Below are 20951 nucleotides of genomic sequence, written 5' to 3'. Positions count from 1 at the left end.
CTGCTCAGGAGAACCGCGTTTTCAAAGTTCAATGCGGTGCCGCACTATGCATACCTCAAGCTCAAGATGCCAGGACCTCAGGGAGTCATTACAGTCAATGGAAACACCGAGCGCTCTCACCGAACGGAGGAGCACACGGCGGCCCTCGTAGCAGAAGTCCAAAGCAGCCTCTCAAGGCAATTCTCCAGTCCGGCGATAAAACGTCCGGACACCGTCAAACATGCCCGGAGTAACCTACAACAAGACCGCTTGGCACGTTCCGAGCGAGCGTAGCAATACGGCCCCAACCCCAGCCCTCGCGAAATGGCGAAATCCATGCTACACATACATAATTACGCTCTGAAAATACCATGGGCACAGGGGGAGGGGCACGACCACGGCACGCCCCAAAAACGCAGCTCAACCGCACTAGGGGCTGCCGATTTTACCATTTTTTCTTACTTTCAGGACTTTACTCTCCGGAAGACCTGTACAGCAGTACAATTGCCGCACACACGATACAACAACCATGGAGGCAGAAAGCTACGTCACACTGTGGAAATCCCAGGTGGTCTCTATAACGAGCAAAATACCTGTCTTAAATACTATCCTGCAGCTCGCCCCTGGAGGAGACATGTCAAATAGTCCCACCTCTTGCTTATCACACTATTTGTATCGTTCTGCTTTAATGCACCTTTTTTGAATAAACAATGCTTAGCTTCAGTCTATTATTGCATTCTCCATTCATTCCTTTTTATGTATATATGTTCAGTCATGACATTTAGCACCCGTACACTTTGGTACGGCCAATACGCCAGGGGCTCAAGCACCCTATAACATGGCGTGAGAAGTCCGAACACTTTCACAAGTGCGGCACTCCGAACTTATAGCATTATATGCATCAGCTCCGAATCATGTCTTTGGTCAATAGTTGGGTTTGCCCGGCTCCGATGTTTTGGTACCTTACGTTCCACTATATCGGCTAAGGTAGCACTAGGAGAACTACTGCGAGTGTGCCCCTGTTCAGCTGGGCTAAGCACCTCAGTAGAGAAAGCTCAAAACTGACTGTCATGATAGGGCGAGAGCTGGTCGCTGTTCGTGAGGTTTCGAGTCCCTAAATACTTATGCCGCTTAGGGCGAGGAGTCGGCTTTGTCCGGCCTAGGCGTGTATAGCGCCCCGAACTCGGTCTTCCGAACAGTAGGGGCTTCACCAAAATTTAATATAGAATTCTCTGGCTAAGTGAGAGTGATAACGCATTATAGTCCGATTGCCTTGTTCGTTGTGCTGAGCACCTCCCTCGAAGGACCCAAGAATGGGAAAAAGAGTGCTCAGGTTTATCCTGAACACCCCAGCACTCGTGGCACGGAGGCAGAAGCCGACGACTCGCCATCTCTCAGATTTAATAAACGGCCGCATAGAAGGTAATATTTTAAATTCAAACAAGCGTTGCATAGCGCATATGAAAAAAATTTCAGCGTACATGATCACAAATGCGAGTTCACTCAAAAATTACATCCTTGGAACATTCATCCGCCACAAGGTGGGCACCCTTCAGGATGCCCTCATAGTAGATCTCGGGGTTGCGATGCTCCTTGCCCTGCGGTGGCCCGTCCTTCACCAGCTTCTTAGCATCCATCTTGCCCCAGTGTACTTTAACACGGGCAAGCGCCCTGCGAGCACCCTCGATGCAGACGGAGTCACGGACAGGCATCCGCCAGCCGCCTCACCAGCCCAAAGTAGCTCCCAGGCATGGCCTCTCTAGGCCACAGCCGGACTATAAGACCCTTCATGGCCTGTTCGGCCACCTTATGGAGCTCGACCAACTGCTTCAGCTGATCGCTCAAGGGCACTGGGTGTCCGGCCTCAGCATACTGAGACCAGAACACCTTCTCCGTTGAGCTCCCTTCCTCGGCTCGGTAGTAGGTGGCGGCATCTGACACGCTGCGGGGCAAATCTGTGAACGCTCCTAGAGAGCTCCGGACTCGGGTAAGTAACAAGTAATTCACTTTCACGTGCTTGCTTTGCATAATGAATGCCTTACCCGCCGCTATCTTCTTCATCGCCTCAATTTCCTGGAGGGCTTTTTGGGCTTCGGCTTTGGTAGACTTGGCGCCTTCAAGGGCCGCCGCGAGCTCAAACTCTCGCGTCTTCGAGTCAAGCTCCAAACTCTCGTGTTTTTTCACGATATCCCGGAGCTCTTGCTGCACCTCCTCCACCCGCGCTTCCTATTTCCCTCGCTCGGTGCGCTCCGTGGCCGCTTTGTTTTCAGCCTCGGACAGCGCTTGCTTCAGGTCCGCCACCTCGTTCGTGGCCCCTTCCATAGCCACAACGATCCTATCATTGTTTTCAACTGCATCTTTTTTACATAGTCATATAGACAAGGCATTACTTACCTTGGCTCTCCTCGAGCTGCTTCTTGGCAAGGCCGAGCTCTTGCTTAGACCGCTCGAGGTTCTGCTTCAGCGCATCAACCTCCGCAGTCAGTGCGGCAGAGGCCAGCAGCGAAGCCCGCATACGGATATCAACATAATTATGTTAGACTCCTGCGAATATTATTAGATCCTCTATTCGGCTTTTCTTTCTGAACACCAAACAGAGCATCAGGGGCTACTGTCTATGCGGTAATATTTCCATATATTTTTTACATACCTCAAAGCCCGTTAGAAGGCTGGCACAGGCTTCAGTCAGCCCGCTTTTGGCGGACTGAACTTTCTGGATCACTGCACCCATAATAGTGCGGTGCTCCTCGTCGATGAAGGCGCCGTTAAGCACCTCCAGCAAGTTATCCGGTGCCTCCGGTTGGACGGAGGTCACCGGCGCGGTAGGCTTGCCCTTCTTAGTGGGGGGGCCGCCTGCCGGAGTCCGGAACCACTGAAGGTTCCGGTGCGGTGTTCGGCCCAGGGCCGGACTTGGAGCCCTTGGGAGCCTTGCTCCCTTTTCGCCTGCAGTCCGGAAGGTCGCCTTGCGGCGCCTCCAGGACCACCTCCCCTTGGCTTGGAACCTTTTGGGACAACACCTCGGCGTTGTCCGTAGGGCGAGGGGTGGAAGCGGTCAGAAGTGAAAAGCTATTCACATCCGACGAATCCAAGGAACCACTCGACGATACGTCGACTTGGGCTCTGGGCGGACTGCATGATTATATTCGGCGTTAGGAGAAGCTGTGCAATAAAGGAACGCTACGAGTCACTCTGGTGTCCGAATACTTACGACTTCGCCAGGGGCTTGGCCCTGGGCGGCCACTCCTCTTCGCTGTCGGCAGCGTTGGTGTAGTTGTCTGGAGGAAGGGTCCTTCCCTTCTTGGACCCTCCGGCTTCCCCAGTTGGGGCGGCCTTCCTTTTCTTTTCTCCCCCTGCTGGAGGGGAAGAAGCCTCTTTTTCCTCCTCCTCATCTTCGTGGGAGGAGTGCGCCTTGGAGTCATTGGACGATGAGTCCGACACCACCGGGCGCCGGGAACTCTTTCGGGTTCCCGTGGCCTTCTTCTTGGCCTTCTTCTCCGGCACCACGTAAGGTGCCGGAACCAGCAGCTCCGCCAAGCGGGCGTCTGCTGGGCCTTCGGGAAAAGGAGCCGGACAGTCAATCTGTCCGGCCGTCTCCTGCCTATCCTGTCAAAGGTACGGGAGCTTAGATCCCGCATAGAGTCAAACTATGAAAAACGAGTATCCTATAAGAGGTAAAACAGCTTACAGCGCTGGCTTGGCGCTTCGCGCAGAATCCGCGATCCTCGGTAGTGGGAGGGGGAACCTCGGCGCCCTTGAATAGCACCTTCCAGGCATCCTCGTGTGTTGTGTCGAAGAGCCTGTTCAGAGTTTGGTGCTGGGCCAGGTCGAACTCCCACAAGTTGAAAGCCCGTTGTTGACACGGGAGGATCCGGCGGATGAGCATGACCTGGACTATGTTGACGAGTTTGAGCTTCTTGCTCACCATGTTTTGGATACATGTTTGGAGTCCGGTCAGCTCTCCCGAACTACCCCAGGACAGACCCTTCTCTTGCCAGGAGGTGAGCCGCGTGGGGATGCTAGATCAGAACTCGGGGGCCGCTGCCCATTCAGGGTCACGCGACTCGGTGATGTAGAACCACCATGATTGCCACCCCTTTATGGTCTCCACGAAGGAGCCCTCGAGCCATGTGACGTTGGGCATCTTGCCCACCATGGCGCCTCCGCACTCCGCCTGGCGGCCGCTCACTACCTTCGGCTTGACATTGAAGGTCTTCAGCCATAAGCCGAAGTGGGGCTTGATGCGGAGGAAGGCCTCGCACACGACGATAAACGCCGAGATGTTGAGGATGAAGTTCGGGGCCAGATCGTGGAAATCCAGGCCGTAGTAAAACATGAGCCCCCGGACGAATGGGTGGAGAGGGAATCCCAGTCCGTGGAGGAAATGGGTAAGGAACACTACCCTCTCGTGGGGCCTGGGGGTGGGGATGAGCTGCTCCTCATCTGGGAGCCGGTGCGCAATGTCGTCGGACAGGTATCCGGCTCTCCTCAGCTTCTTGATGTGTCCCTCCGTGACAGAGGAGACCATCCACCTGCCTCCCGCTCCGGACATGGTTGGAGAAGGTTGAGGTGGGAAATGCGGACTTGGGCGCTGGAGCTCGAGTGTGCGAAAATGGATGAGCAAAGGAGGAAGAAGGCGTGGATGAAAAGGTGAATCCTTGTCCCTTTATATGGGCGGACGAAACTATGCGTCCCCACCAGCCTAGTAAAACTCGCTTATCCCCCAGGCGCCTAATCAATGGCACGGTTGGGTTACCCACGCCCGTATTGATGAGAATCCTGTGATAAGGGGACACGATCTCTGCTTCGACAAGACGTGCCAAGGAAACCGCCTCGCAAAACGCGCTGAGGTGGGACAGTAAAAAATGATTCGAATGAAGGCTTGGCGGTGGTGTGATGTCACGCTACAGAATACGTCAGTAGATTAGATTTGTGAGAACGTTACTCTCTCTCTACGATGGTATGTGGAACTTGTTTTGCAGAGCCGGACACGATCCTCATGTTCAAAATCTTCTATGAAGTATTCGGAGGAGGAACCCGCCTTGCAATGACGAAGACAATATGCGCGCCGGACTCGTCGTCATTGAAGCCTGGTTCAGGGGCTACTGAGGGAGTCCTGGATTAGGGGGTGTCCGGATAGCCGGACTATAACCTTTGTCCGGAATGTTGGACTATGAAGATACAAGATTGAAGACTTCGTCCTGTGTCCGGATGGGACTTTCCTTGGCGTGGAAGGTAAGCTTGGCAATACGGATATGTAGATCTCCTCCCATTGTAACCGACTCAGTGTAACCCTAGCCCCCTCCGGTGTCTATATAAACCGGAGGGTTTAGTCCGTAGGACAAGAACAATCATACCATAGGCTAGCTTCTAGGGTTTAGCCTCTCCGATCTCGTGGTAGATCAACTCTTGTAATACTCATATCATCAAGAATAAATCAAGCAGGACGTAGGGTTTTACCTCCATCAAGAGGGCCCGAACCTGGGTAAAACATCGTGTCCCCTGCCTCCTATTACCATCCGCCTTAGACGCACAGTTCGGGACCCCTACCCGAGATCCGCCGGTTTTGACACCGACAGTTGTGCTCTCACATGCTTCTATATTCCATATTCACAAGTTTGCATACATGTAGGGGGAGCCTATGCTTGTTACATGTCTTTCCAAAGCTTTACTTGCTATTCTCTATATCTTTATCTAAAGCTTTGATGTATGTTGCCATCAATTACCAAAAAAGGGGAGATTGAAAGCACAAGTGCTCCCTGGGTGATTTTGATAATTGATGACAACATATCTCTTGTTGGACTAATACTTTTACCTAGTATGTTTCAGACAAGTTCAACAAATTAAGTGGCTTGGACTAAAGGATGTGGAACCCCTTCAAGATGCTACAGACAAAGGATTGGCTCAAGCTTCAAGACCAAGACTAATTGAGTCTATAGGAAAAGCCAATACTATCATGAGGGATGAGGTGTTGCTTAATGGCTTGCTTGCTCAAAGTGCTTAGTGATATGCTCCAAAACCCTCAACTACCTTCCCACATCCACATATGACCTAAACCAAAAGTCCAACTCGGCCCCACCGATTCTTTCTATCTGGAGCCACCGAGTTCAGTTGACATAGCCACTGCAAAAACCCTAATCAATTCGGTCTCACCGATGGGATCTCGGTCTCATCGAGATGGGCTTGCAAACTCTCTGTTACCTATTGCAATATTTTCGGTGCCATCGAGATATGCAATCGGACCCACCGAGTTTGCTTGGCAAACTCTCTATTTCACTTATTACCTAAATCGGTCCCACCGAGTTTCAGTAATCGGTCAAACCGAGTTTTGGATTTACCCTAACCCTGGCACATCGGTCCCATCGAGTTGATCCAGTCGGTCCCACCGAAAACCCTAACGGTCACTAGGTTTGCTAAATCGGTCCGACCGAGTTTTTCAATTCGGTCTCACCGAGATTGGTAAAATGTGTGTAACGGTTAGATTTTTGTGTGGAGGCTATATATACCCCTCTAGCCACTTTTCATTCATGGAGAGAGCCATCAGAACATACCTACACTTCCAACACACATTTTCTGAGAAAGAACCACCTACTCATGTGTTGAGGCCAAGATATTCCATTCCCACCATATGAATCTTGATCTCTAGCCCTCCCCAAGTTGCTTTCCACTCAAATCTTCTTTCCACCAAATCCATATCCTGTGAGAGAGAGTTGAGTGTTGGGGAGACTATCATTTGAAGCACAAGAGCAAGGAGTTCATCATCAACACACCATTTGTTACTTCTTAGAGAGTGGTGTCTCCTAGATTGGCTAGGTGTCACTTGGGAGCCTCCGACAAAGATTGTGGAGTTGAACCAAGGAGTTTGTAAGGGCAAGGAGATCGCCTACTTCGTGAAGATCTACCGCTAGTGAGGCAAGTCCTTCGTGGGCGATGGCCATGATGGGATAGACAAGGTTGCTTCTTTGTGGACCCTTCGTGGGTGGAGCCCTCACTTGGACTCGCGCAACCGTTACCCTCCGTGGGTTGAAGTCTCCATCAACGTGGATGTACGATAGCACCACCTATCGGAACCACGACAAAAACATCCATGTCTCCAATTGCGTTTGAATATTCCAAACCCTTCCCTTTACATTCTTGCAAGTTGCATGCTTTACTTCCCGCTGCTCATATACTCTTTGCATGCTTTCTTGATATGTATTGTGTTTGTTAAACTTGTGCCAAAACTCCACTTCAACTTAAAGAAATTAAAAACTGCAACTTTTGGTACTTAGTGTCTAATCACCCCCCCTCTAGACACCTCTTCTCGATCCTTTCAATTGGTATCAGAGCATTGGTCTCCATTGCCTTGGTTTAAACACCTTTGGAGGAAGATGGATGTGTCTACTTTGGGGAGTCTTAGACATAGAGTGCCTATTCTTGATGGAGAATATTTTCGTGAGTGGAAAAATGAAATGCTTGAGATTTTCAATGAATATCACTTGAACAAGTATATTGCTAGCCCTTGTGCACCTCATGTTGATTCCGTGCATCCTACCCTTGATGAGTCAATTGACATGATTCGCAATCTTAGAACTGTTAATCTTAGAGACAGAGATAGATTAGTGCTGCAGAGTCCACACCAGTTTGGAGATGTTTTTATCACTTTCCACAATCATGATAATGGCCGCAACTGTAGAAGAACCCAGTTTAATAGAACTGTTTGGCTACTTATTCTTGCTGTTCTGTTTGATTTCCGTAATTCAGAAGATATTGCTAGGGCTATCAGTCATTTTGGGAGATTAGTTTCATGGGAAAATGATCCTCTTCACATGGGCAGAGTCATTGCAAAAGCAAAAGTCAGAGATTTGGATTCCATCCCAAAAAGTGTCAGGTGGTCTGAAGGTGAAGTGTTTGATGAAGATGACTGGTCCTCTTCAGTGGAAATCCTTCTTTAGCAGATGATGGGAGGGGCCCCTGCCAATGAGGACCCAATCCCACCTGACAATGTGGACCCTCATCCTTTGCCTATCAACAACAATGCCTTCCCTGGATTTCACCATAACCCTCAGCTTGCTCAGCAAGATGACATGGATGCAGATGATGGGCACTGGGCTCTGCAGCCTCCAGCTGCTAATAATGTTGATGTTGAGGAAGAATTTGATTTTCTCCGGGGTGTTCAATAGGAAGAAATTGCTTGGGCTGATGGTGAGGAACTTCCACCTCCTTTGGAAGGCCACAGTAGCATCACAACCATTGTTTCCTTGTCAGAAGGGTTCTCTTCACAGGCAAGTGAGGAAGTAAATCAACTTCCACCTCTGCAGCAATTACAAGGCAATGGTCTAGAGCTTCTGATGCAGGATTACCAAGAGGAGGGTCAAGATGTACCTGCACTTCAGTTATTCAGGCTCCTGTAGATGTGGCTATTCCACAAGATGATATGATACCTGCAGTTGTTGTGGTTGAGCCACAGGTTCAACCAGTTTTGGAGAAAGTTAATCAAATTTCTAAGCCAGTGATTGGTCACAGTTCTGATGTGCATGAGGATCTGACTTTGGACTCTAACAGAGTTTTATCTTTTGTTAAGGAGGCAGCAGGTCAAGACAAGGAGCTCTTTCAGACCGACTCTGCAAATCTTTTGGCAATGGGGTGGCTATAGCTAACAACAGAGGTAATTGGATTGACCAAATTGAGGAACACTTTGAGTTTGCACCTTCTTTACTTGGTTTGAAATCTATCCAGTTAAAGGCTGTAGCTAATAAAGATACTATTCTGTCAGAAGGATTTGTTATTTGGAAGGAGAATTTTGCACAAAAACCTTTGGAGGGTGCTCCTTCACTCTCTGTTAAAGTCCAGTAAGTTGGTTCAACTTTATTGTGCACCTTCTAATGAGACCAGACAAGTTTAAATGGACTATCAATATGCTCAAATCTCCTTTATGGGAATTACTTGCTGAAGTAGAAGGCACTAAGGATTCTTATATTTTTCACATTCTTGACAAATGTCTAGCTACTAAGGCTCCTATTTGCCAATAGATCATGGTTGAGCCACATCAACAAGACACAAACAAGGAAAATGCTGGAGATTCTTCCAACCAGCAGGACTTGGACTCTGTCGGTGTCAAAACCGGCGGATCTCGGGTAGGGGTCCCGATCTGTGCGTCTAGGCCGGATGGTAACAAGAGACAGGGGACACGAAGTTTTACCCAGGTTCGGGCCCTCTCGATGGAGGTAAAACCCTACGTCCTGCTTGATTAATATTGATGATATGGGTAGTACAAGAGTAGATCTACCAAGAGATCGAGGAGGCTAAACCCTAGAAGCTAGCCTATGGTATGATTATTGATGTGTATGTTGTCCTACGGACTAAAACCCTCCGGTTTATATAGAAACCGGTAGGGTTAGGGTTACATAGAGTTGGTTACAATGGTAGGAGATCTACATATCCGTATCGCCAAGCTTGCCTTCCACGCCAAGGAAAGTCCCTTCCGGACATGGGACGAAGTCTTCAATCTTGTATCTTCATAGTCCAGGAGTCCGGCTGAAGGTATAGTCCGGCTATCCGAACACCCCCTAATCCAGGACTCCTTCAGTAGCCCCTGAACCAGGCTTCAATGACGACGAGTCCGGCGCGCATATTGTCTTCGGCATTGCAAGGCGGGTTCCTCCTCCAAGTACTTCATAGAAGATTTCGAACACGAAGATCGTGTCCGGCTCTGCAAAATAAGTTTCCACATATTGCCATAGAGAGAATAATATTTACACAAATCTAATCTGCTGACGTATTCCGTAGTGTGACATCACACCACGGCCAAGCTTTTATTCGAACCGTTTTACTATCCCATCTCAGCGCGTTATGCGAGGCGGTTTCCTTGGCACGTCTTGTTAAGGCAGAGATCGTGTCCCCTTATTCCGGGATTCTCATCAATACGGGCGTGGGTAACCCAACCGCGCCATTGATTACGGCGCTTGGAGATAAGCGAGTTTTACCAGGCTGGTGGGGACATGTAGTCGCATCCACCCATATAAGGGGATAAGGATCCATCCTTTCACCTACCCTTCTTCCTCCTTTGCCTATCCATTCTTGCGCACTCGAGCTCCAGCGCAAGTCCGCACTCCCCACCTCAACCTTCTCCAGCCATGTCCGGAGCGGGAGGCAAGTGGATGGTCTCCTCCGTCATGGAGGGACACATCAAAAAGCTGAGGATGGCCGGATACCTGTCTAATGACATCGCGTACCGGCTTCCCGAAAAGGGCCAGCTCATCCCCACCCCTAGGACCCATGAGAGGGTGGTGTTCCTCCCCCATTTCCTCCACGGACTGGGCTTCACTCTCCACCCATTTGTCCGGGGGCTCATGTTCTACTACGGCCTGGATTTCCACGATCTAGCCCCGAACTTCGTCCTCAACATCTCGGCGTTTATCGTCGTGTGCGAGGCCTTCCTCCGCATCCGCCCCCATTTCGGGCTCTGGCTCAAGACTTTCAACGTCAAGCCGAAGGTGGTGCACGGCAGCCAGGCGGAGTGCGGAGGCGCCATGGTGGGCAAGCTGGCCAACGTCCTCTGGCCCGAGGGCTCCTTTGTGGAGACCCTGAAGGGGTGGCAATCGGGGTGGTTTTACATCACCGAGCCGCGCGACGCCGAATGGGTCGCACCCCCCGAGTTCCGGTCCGGACCCCCAACGCGGTTCACGTCCTGGAAAGAGACGGGCCTGTTTTGGGGCAAAAAAGGAGAGCTAACCAGACTCCAAACATGCGTCAAAACCCTGGTGGACAAGAAGCTCAAACTTGTCAACGTAGTCCAGGTTATGCTCATCCACTTGATCCTCCCGTGCCAACAGCGGGCTTTCAACCTGTGGGAGTTCGACCCGGTGCGGCACCAAACTCTGAGCAGGCTCTTCGACACGACGTACGAAGATGCCTGGAAGGTGCTTTTCAAGGGCGCCGAGGCTCCCGCATCCGCTACTGAGGATCACGAATTTAGTGCGTAGCGTCACGCTCTCGTAGTAAGCTGTTTTTTCCTTTTACAGGGTATCAGTTTTTCATAGTTTGACTCCATGCGGGATCTAAACTCCCTTACCTTTGACAGGACTGGCAGGTGACCTCCGGACAGATCAACTGTCCGGTCCTTTGCCTGAAGGCCCAGCGGATGCTCGCTTGGCGAAGCTGCTGGTTCCGGCACCCTATGTGGTGCCGAAGAAGAAGGTCAAGAAGAAGGCCCCAGGGACTCGAAAGAGTGGCCGACGCCCGGAGGTGTCGGATTCATCATCCGACGAATCCAAGACACACTCCTCCCGTGAAGATGAGGAGGAGGAAGAAGAGACCCCTCCCCCTCCAGCAGGGGAAGGGAAGAAAAGGAAGGCCGCCCCAACTGGGGAGGCCGAAGGGTCCAAGAAGGGGAAAACCCTTCCTCTGGACTGCTCCACCAACGCCGACGGCGGTGGAGAGGAGTGGGCTCCTAGGGCCAAGCCCCTGGCCAAATCGTAAGTATCCGGATACCAGAGTAATTCATAGTATTCGTTTATTGCACAGCTTTCCCTGATGTTGAATATGTTTATGCAGCCCACCCAAAGACCGGCTCGACGCGTCGTCGAGCGGCTCACTGGACTCATCGGATGTGAACTCGCTTCCGACGGCTTCCTCCCCCGCCCTACGGACGACACCGAAGTGTTGTCCCAATAGGTTCCAAGCCGGGAGGAGGTGGTCCTGGAGGTGCCGCAAGGCGACCTCCCGGACTCCAGGAGTAAAGGGGATGAAACCCCCCGGGGCTCCAAGTCCGGCTCTAGGCCGGACACTGCTCCGGAACCTTCAGAGGTTCCAGAGTCCGGCGGGGGACCTCCTTCCAAGAGGAGCAAGTCCGCCGTGTCGGTGGCCCCCGTCCAACCGGAGGTGCCGAACAATATGTTGGAGGCGCTCCAAGGCGCCTCCATCGACGCGGAGCACCGTGCCATTATGAGTGCGGTGGTCCAGAAGGTTCAGTCCGCCAAGAGCGGACTGACTGAAGCTTGTACTAGCCTTTTGACATGCTTTGAGGTAAGTAAAGAATGTGTAAATAATATTACCACATAGACAGTAGCCCCTGATGCTCTGTTTGGCGTTCGGGAAGAAAAGCCGAATAGAGGATCAAATAAAATTCGCAGGATTCTAAAAGAAGGAGTCAATATGCGTATGCAGGCATCTCTGCTTGCGTCCGTCGCACTGACTGCGGAAGTGGACACGCTAAAGCAGAACCTCGAGCGGTCCGAGCAAGAGCTCGGTCGTGCCAAGAAGCAGCTCGAGGATAATGAAGGTAAGAAATACCTTGTTTTTAAATATATATAAAAAGGTGCAATTGTAAAAAATGACAGGATTATCGTGGCTATTGTAGGGGCCACGTCTGAGGTGGCGACCCTTATGCAAGCGTTGGACGAGGCCGAGGAGAGGGCAGCCTCGGAGCGCACCAAGCGGGAGAAGTATGAGGCCGAAGTTGGCAAGGTACGACAAGAGCTCCAGGCTCTCATGAAAAACATGAGAGTTTGGAGCTTGACTCAAAGACGCCAGCGTCCGAGCTTGCGGTGGCTATTGAAAATGCCAAATCTGCCAAGGCCGAATCCCAGAAGACCCTCCAAGAGTTGGATGAGGTGAAGAAGATAGCTGCGGGTAAGGCATTCTTTATGCAAAGCAATCACATAAACGTGAGTTACTTGTTACTTACCCGAATCCGGAGCTCTCCAGGAGCGTTCGTAGATCTTCCCCGGAGTGTGTCCGATGCCGCCGCATTCTATCGAGCCGAGGAGGGCAGTTCAACGGAGAAGGTGTTCTGCTCTCAGTAGGCTGAGGCCGGACACCCCGTGCCCCTGAGCAACCAGCTGAAGCAACTGGTCGAATTCCACAAGGCGGCCGAACAGGCCATGAAGGGCCTCATTATTCGGCTGTGGCCTGGAGGGGCTCTGCCTGGGAGCTATTTCGGGCTGGTGCGGCGGCTGGTGGAGGCTTGTCCAAGGCTCGAAGTCATCAAGCGCTCCGTCTGCATTGAGGGTGCCCGTAGGGCCCTTGCCCGTGCTAAGGTGCACTGGGGCAAGCTGGATGCTGAGAAGCTTGTGAAGGACGGGCCACCGCCGGGGAAAGAGCATCGCAAGCCCAAGAATTACTATAAGGATGTTCTGAAGGGTGCCCATCTTGTGGAGGATGAATGTTCTAGGGATGTAATTTTTGAGTGAAACTTGCTCGTTTTATCCTGTGCGCTGAAAACTTGTTTATATGCGCTAAGCAATGCTGTTAGAATTTAAAATATTACCTTCTGTGCGGCTGTTTATCAATTCTGACAGATGGCGAGTCATCGGCTTTTGCCCCCGTGCCGCTAGTGCTGGGGTGTTCGGGGATAAACCTGAGCGCTCTTTTTCCCATGTTTGGGTCCTTCGAGGGAGGCGCTCAGCCCAACGAACAAGGCAATCGGACTATAATGCGTGAACACTCTCACTTAGCCATAGAATTCTATAATTTTAAATTTCGGCGAAGCCCCTGGTATTCGGAAGACCAAGTTCGGGGCGCTATCCACGCCTTGGCCGGACAGAGCCGGCTCCTCGCCCTAAGCGGCATAAGTCTTTAGGGACTCGAAAAAACCTCTCGAACAGTGACCAGCTCTCGCTTCATCATGACAGTCTGTTTTAGCTTTCTCCACTGAGGTGCTCGACCCAGCTCAACCGGGGCACAATCGCAGTGGTTCTCCTAGTGCTACCTTAGCCGATATAGCGGAACGTAAGGCACCAAAATATAGGAGCCGGGCAAACCCAACTATTGACCTAAGACATGATTCGGAGCCGATGCATATAATGCTATAAGTTCAGGGTGCCGCACTTGTTAAAGTGTTCGGACTTCTCACACCATATTGAGGGGTACTAAAGCCCCTGGCATATTTTGGCCGTACCGACGTGTATGGGTGCAACATGTCGTTAAGGAACATATATAAAGAAAAAAGGTAATGCAAAAATAGACGAAAGCTATGCATTGTTTATTAAAAAGGGCTGCGATCAAAGCAGAACGATACAAATAATGTGATAAGTGGAAGGTTGGACTAGTTAACATGTCCGTTCCATGGGAAAGCTGCGGAATAGTATGCGGAACGGGTATACTGCTCGTGATAGAGACCACCTGGGAGTTCCGTAGTGCGGCGAGGCTTGTCTGCTTCCCTGGTTCTTGCATCGTTTGTGCGGCAATTGAACTGCCGAACAGGCCTTCCGAAGGATGAAGTCCTGAAAGTAAGAGAAAATTAAAAAATCGGCAGCCCCTGGTACGGTTTAAGCCGTGTTTTGGGCATGCCGTGATGGTGCCCCTCCCCCTGTGCCCACGCTATCTCTAGAGCGTAGTTATGTACGCGAAGTACTGGCGTCGCCTTTTTGCGAGGATTGGGGTTGGGGCCGCATTGCTATGCCTGCTCGGATCGTGCCAGGCGGTCTTGTTGTAGGTTACTCCGGGCGCGCTTGACGGTGTCCGGTCGATTAGTGGCCGGACTGGAGAACTGTCTGGAGAGGCTGTTTTGTACTTCCGCTTCAAGGGCCGCCGTGTGCTCCTCCGTTTGGAGGGAGCGTTCGGTGTTTCCATTGACCGTAGTTACTCCTCGAGGGCCTGACATCTTGAGATTAAGGTATGCGTAATGCGGTACCGCATTGAACTTAGCGAATGCGGTTCGCCCGAGCAATGCGTGATAGCCACTGCGAAACGGGACTATGTCGAAGATTAACTCCTCGCTTCGGAAATTATCCGGAGATCCTAAGACCACTTCAAGTGTGACTGAGCCTGTACAGTTGGCCTCTACACCTGGTATTATGCCTTTAAAGGTCGTTTTGGTGGGCTTAATCCTCGAGGGATCTATGCCCATTTTCCACACTTTATCCTGGTAAAGCAGGTTCAGGCTGCTGCCGCCGTCCATAAGGACTCTAGTGAGATGAAATCCGTCAATAATTGGGTCTAGAACCAATGTGGCAAGTCCGCCATGACGGATGCTAGTGGGATGGTCCCTTCGATCAAAGGTGATCGGGCAGGAGGACCATGGGTTGAACTTTGGGGCGACAGGCTCTACCGCGTATACCTCCCTTAACGCACGCTTCCGCTCCCTTTTGGGGACATGGGTTGCGTATATCATGTTCACCATCCGCACTTGTGGGGGAAAACCCTTCTGTCCACTGTTGTTCGGCGGCCGGGGCTCCTCGTCGTCATCGCTATGCAACCCCTTGTCTTCATTTTCGGCGTTTAACTTGCCTGCCTGCTTGAACACCCAACAATCCCTGTTCAAGTGATTGGCTGGCTTTTTCGGGGGTGCCATGTATCTGGCACGAGCGGTCGAGTATTCAGTCCAAACTGGACGGGCCCCTAGGATTCCTTTTGAATGGCTTTTTCCGCTGACCGGATTTAGAGCCTCTGAATCCGGCATTAACTATCGTATCCTCAGCATTGTCACCGTTAATGCGGCACTTCTGCTTGTTGTGACGCGACCTGCCACTATTGTCCCTGGTGTCCGAATTACCAGGGTCCTTGGTCATATTGTTGCTACGAGCAAGCCAGCTGTCTTCTCCCGCGCAAAAGCGGGTCATGAGTGTCGTGAGTGCTGCCATAGATTTCGGCTTTTCCTGTCCAAGGTGCCGGGCCAGCCACTCATCACGGATATTGTGTTTGAAGGCTGCTAGGGCCTCAGCGTCCGAACTGTCGACTATTTGATTTTTCTTTGTTAGGAACCGTGTCCAGAATTGCCTGGCCGATTCCTCTAGCTGCTGAATTACGTGACTTAGGTCATCGGCGTCTGGGGGTCGCACATAAGTGCCCTGGAAATTGTCGAGGAATGCGGCTTCCAGGTCCTCCCAACAACTGATTGATCCTGTTGGCAAGCTGTTAAGCCAATGCTGAGCTGGTCCTTTAAGCTTGAGTGGGAGGTATTTGATGGCGTGGAAATCATCGCCGTGGGCCATGTGGATATGATGGAGATAATCCTCGATCCATACCGCAGGATCTGTTGTGCCATCATATGATTCGATGTTTACGGGTTTAAAACCCTCGGGGATTTGATGATCCATTATTTCGTCTGTAAAGCAGAGTGGGTGTGCGGCGCCTTTGTACTGGGCTATATCGTGACATAGCTCCAATGAGCCTTGTCTACTGTGTTCGGCCCTGCCGAATTTGTGGCCGGCGTGACGGTTACCGTCTCGAGCCGTGGGGCGCCCACGCGATCCGTAGATCAATCTTGTTTTCCTTGTCTTGTCCTCCAACATGTCTCGTAAGTTCGGCGCATATTCCCGTGCCTTGGTACGGGGTGCGGCTTGAGTGGAGGGCCGAGAGGCCTCTCTATCGCGACCACGAGGTGGCCGGTCGGCCACATCAAGTGCTTCCTCCTCTAATCGGGGTAGCAACCTGCGCTTTGGGTAGCTCTTGGAGGGGCGTTCGAGTTTATGCTCTTCGGCCGCAAGGAATTCAGTCCATCTGTCGACTAGCAAATCTTGATCAGCTCTAAGTTGTTGCTGTTTTTTCTTGAGGCTTCTTGTTGTGGCCATAAGCCTGCGTTGAAAACGCTTTTTCTCGATGGGATCCTCTGGCACGACAAATTCGTCGTCGTCGAGGCTTGCCTCGTCTTCGCAGGGAGGCATATAATTATCGTCCTCGACCTCTCTGTCTGCCGCTCTCTCATGAGGGCTGGTTTCTCCATCCTCCTGTGCTAAATCTTGCTAGAGGGGGTTTTCTTCGGCGCTTTCCGGAGTATTATTATCTCCCATGCTGGAATCACCTTGTTTGTTTTGGCGGGATTTTGAGCGGCGCCGCTGACGCCGACGCTTAGGCTGTTTCTTGGAGGGGTCATCCTCCGCTGTTCCATCGCCATCTCCCTCTTTTGGGGTGTCCACCATGTATTTGTCATATGACGAGGTGGCTTTCCAGGGCCTAGTAGGCGCTGGTTCTTCATCATCTCCTTCATCGGCATCCATACCATCGATATCTTCGGAGTCGAAGTCGAGCATGTCGGTTAAGTCGTCGACAGTGGCTACAAAGTGGGTGGTGGGTGGGCTTTGAATTTCTTCATTGTCCGTACCCCAACCTTGCTGACCGTAGTCCGGCCAGGGCTCTCCTGATGAAGAGAGAGACTTCAGTGACTTCAGGATATCACCAAAAGGCGAGTGCTGAAAGATGTCTGCGGCAGTGAACTCCATGATCAGCGCCCAATCGGATTCGATGGGCAGGGGCGTGGGGGGCTCGGAGTCCGGAGAGGAGTCCGGCTCCTTGGAGTCACGAGTCTCGCAGAGTATGGGGCTGATGCTTGGCTCAATCGCCATTGGGGTTGCAGCCCCCGAGGTGGTGTCCAACCGCCCATCCTCGATCGGCGTAGTTGGCTCCGAATTAAGGGTCGGAGCCGATGCGGATGCGGCCTCCAGGGCACTGTTCGGCAGCAGAGCTAGATCATGCTCGTCGTGACAGTGCGGCGCGCTCGGCAGTGGCTCGAATCCGTCGAAGATCAAGTCCCCGCGGATGTCAGCCGTGTAGTTCAAATTTCCAAATCTGACCTGACGGCCAGGGGCGTAGCTTTCGATCTGCTCCAGATGGCCAAGCGAATTATCCCGCAGTGCGAAGCCGCCAAAGACGTAGATCTGTCCGGGGAGGAAGGTCTCACCCTGGACTACATCGCTATCAATGATCGTCGGAGCCATCGAGCCTGACGGCGACGACATAGAGGAACTCTCAATGAAAGCACCAATGTCGGTGTCAAAACCGGTGGATCTCGGGTAGGGGGTCCCGATCTGTGCTTCTAGGCCGGATGGTAATAGGAGACAAGGGACACGAAGTTTTACCCAGGTTCGGGCCCTCTCGATGGAGGTAAAACCCTACGTCCTGTTTGATTAATATTGATGATATGGGTAGTACAGGAGTAGATCTACCACGAGATCGAGGAGGCTAAACCCTGGAAGCTAGCCTATGGTATGATTGTTGATGTGTATGTTGTCCTACGGACTAAAACCCTCCGGTTTATATAGACATCGGGTAGGGTTAGGGTTACATAGAGTCGGTTACAATGGTAGGAGATCTACATATCCGTATCGCCAAGCTTGCCTTCCACGCCAAGGAAAGTCCCTTCCGGACACGGGACGAAGTCTTCAATCTCGTATCTTCATAGTCCAGGAGTCCGGCTGAAGGTATAGTCCAGCTATCCGAACACCCCCTAATCCAGGACTCCCTCAGACTCTTTGGCCCTTCTTCAACCTTTTGGGGCTGAAAACTCCAAAAAAAGAAGGGGAGGAAAGACACCTCTTGTAGAAATAGAGGTAAGTAGGAGTGATAGAATTAAAAAAGATAATGCTGGTTTTAAAAGAAGTTCTTGCTCTAATAATAAGTGTTTGCCATGTAATGTTGCCCCTCCCCTCCCAATTGCTCAGAAATCAGTGGTTAAAAATCTCACAACCTCATTTTGCAAGGTGGCTGATCAGGATTTGGAGGGAAAGATCTCTAAGAAGCCCAAGAGGAAGGTGGGAGAGGACTTGGCTGGGATGCTCCCATCCAATGAGGACAGGCAGGACTCCCTAAGTGTTTAGATGATCAATTTCTCTGATTTTGTAGTGGAGAGAGAGGGATTTAAAGTCTTGGCATGTATCCCTGTTCCTTTTGGTTGTACTTGCAACTTATGGGCCTTATGGACTAGCTGTATTAGTTCATGTTCCTTTGTCAATGCACTTTGCTACTATAATGCCTTTTGGGAAATTATCTCTATTGCTATCTTGTGGATGATTTGGTTGTTGCATTTGCTAAATTTGCTTGCTCTGCTGCCCTGTTTGTTATTCATTCCTTGGTACTGGCCAAGTGGTGGTGCTTGGTCTCTGGTTTCCCTTGTAAATTATGTCCATGAATAATCAAAATAGAAGCTGAATATTTTGAACTGGAACATCAGAGGGATTAAATCTCCTGACAAGTGGCTTGCTATAGGGCAAAAAATTGAGGAAAGTGCCTGTGCCATCCTTTGTCTTCAAGAAACCAGGAGGGAACATTTTGATGTTGCTTACATCTGGAACTTTTGTCCTAACAGGCTCAATAAATTTGCTTTTCTACCTTCAATTGGTGCATTTGGAGGACTTTTAATCACCTAGAATGGTTCCCTCTTTGAGGGAGAGGTCATATTCCAAAATAGATTCTCTCTCTCAATCAGTTTCACTAGTCTTTTATCCAATCAATCATGGGTTCTCACCAACATCTATGGGCCTTGTGAACAAGCAGACAAAATTGAATTTATCAATTGGTGTTCAAAAATACATATGCCACTGGACACTAGTTGGATTCTAGTTGGAGATTTCAAGTTTATTAGAGCTCCTACTGACAGAAACAGATCTGGTGGGGATGTTAATGAAATGCTCCTCTTTAATGAAGCCATCAGTAATGTTGGAGTAATTGAGCTTCCACTTCATGGCAGAAAATACAACTGGAGTAATATGCAACAGAGCCCTTTGTTGGAAAAACTGGACTGGTTCTTTACCTCTGCTTCATGGATGACTATTTTTCCTGATACAGTTGCTATGCCTCTTTCCAGGCCTATTTCAGATCATCTTCCATGTGTCATCAAAATTGGAACTGCTATTCCAAAGGCCAAGGTTTTTAGATTTGAAAATTACTGGTTAAAGCACTCTGACTTTAAAGAGGTAGTCTCTGCAGCCTGGATTATACCTGTGGGTAATCCTGATGCAGCAAAAAGCTTGAATGCCCAGTTCAAAAACCTGTGAAGGGCTCTCAAACTTTGGGTCAAAAACCTGTCTTGCCTTAAATCCAAAATTGCAGCAATTAATGAGGTTATCTTCTTGTTTGATTTGTTTGAGGAATTCAGAGACCTAGGTGATTTTGAATGGAACTGCAGGGTGATTCTAAAAGAGCCTTTGCTCATTTTACTCAAAAACCAAAAGATCTATTGGAAACAGAGAGGAAAGATCAAGGGTGTTAAATTTGGTGATGAAAACACAAAATTCTTTCATACAAAGGCATCTATAAACTACAGGCATAATCACATTGCAATGTTGAAAAATGAGGATCAAGTGGAAATAACAGACCATGCAGGAAAAGCAGCTCTTCTGTGGAATGCTTTTAGGAACAGATTAGGACAATCTCAGCAAACCACAATGCACTTTGATTTATCTTCACTGCTGCAGCATCAAGCTAGTCCTTCAGACTTTGAGCAACCGGAAATTCCTTTTACTGAGGAAGAAATCAACGAGGTTGTCAAACACTTGCCATCAAACAAGTCTCCTGGTCCTGATTGTTTTAATAATGAGTTCTTTAAGAGCTGCCGGGACATCATAAAGACTGATGTCAATAGACTGATACAGGAGTTCTATGCTGGACAAATTTCACTAGAGAGTATCAACACCTCTTTCATCACTTTAGTTCCCAAGGGGCCCACTCCAACTACTGCAAATGATTTCAGGCCTATTTCTTTGCTAAACTGCTGTCTCAAGTTCATCACCAAATTGCTAGCAAACAGGTTGCAAAAAGTGATCCTCAAAATGGTTCATATTAATCAGTATGGTTTCCTAAAGGAAAGAGCTATCCATGACTGTCTTGGCTGGGCCTATGAGTACTTGCATCAATGCCACAAGTCCAAGGAGGAAATTGTTGTGCTGAAATTAGACTTTGAAAAGGCATTTGACCTCATTTAACACTCTACAATCATTGATATCCTAAAAGCAAAGGGATTTGGAGAAAGATGAATTGGCTGGATTAGAATGTTATTTGCATCAGCTTCATCACAAGTGCTTCTTAATGGCATTCCTGGGAAGAAGTTCTACTGTCTCAGAGGAGTAAGGCAAGGGGACCCCCTCTGTCCCCTCCTTTTTGTGCTTGCTGCTGACCTCCTACAGTCAATCATGAAAAGAGCTATGACCCTGGGTCTTCTTCCACCTCCTTTGCAAGTACAGTCATGTCCAAATTTTCCCATAGTACAGTATGTAGATGATACTTTGATTCTCATGCAAGCTGATGCCCCACAACTACATTGTCTTAAAGCTCTACTACAC

The 20951-nt window shown here is 50.1% G+C and overlaps 1 protein-coding gene across 1 annotated transcript; it reads left to right on the top strand.

Annotated features, from left to right (window-relative positions):
* The first annotated feature begins 19205 nt into the window (after nt 1-19205).
* On the top strand, nt 19206-20594 carry LOC147967295 (uncharacterized). The gene is made up of 2 exons (XM_087522429.1): nt 19206-19617; nt 19723-20594. The coding sequence occupies exons 1-2, from the start codon at nt 19206-19208 to the stop codon at nt 20592-20594; spliced, it is 1284 nt and encodes a 427-aa protein (XP_087378555.1).
* Nucleotides 20595-20951: the final 357 nt, after the last annotated feature.

Source organism: Triticum urartu, chromosome 5A, assembly GCF_056163025.1.
Source record: "Triticum urartu cultivar PI428250 chromosome 5A, HENAU_Tu73, whole genome shotgun sequence".
NCBI lineage: Eukaryota > Viridiplantae > Streptophyta > Magnoliopsida > Poales > Poaceae > Triticum > Triticum urartu.
This window is presented reverse-complemented; position numbering and strand designations above follow the sequence as displayed.

Excerpts from the sequence above, each read along its gene's own strand:
- LOC147967295 (XM_087522429.1), top strand. The coding sequence starts at position 19,206 with ATGCCACTGGACACTAGTTGGATTCTAGTTGGAGATTTCAAGTTTATT. Across the intron at positions 19,618-19,722 it reads AGCCTGGATTATACCTGTGG|CAATTAATGAGGTTATCTTC; the intron begins GTAATCCTGATG and ends CCAAAATTGCAG.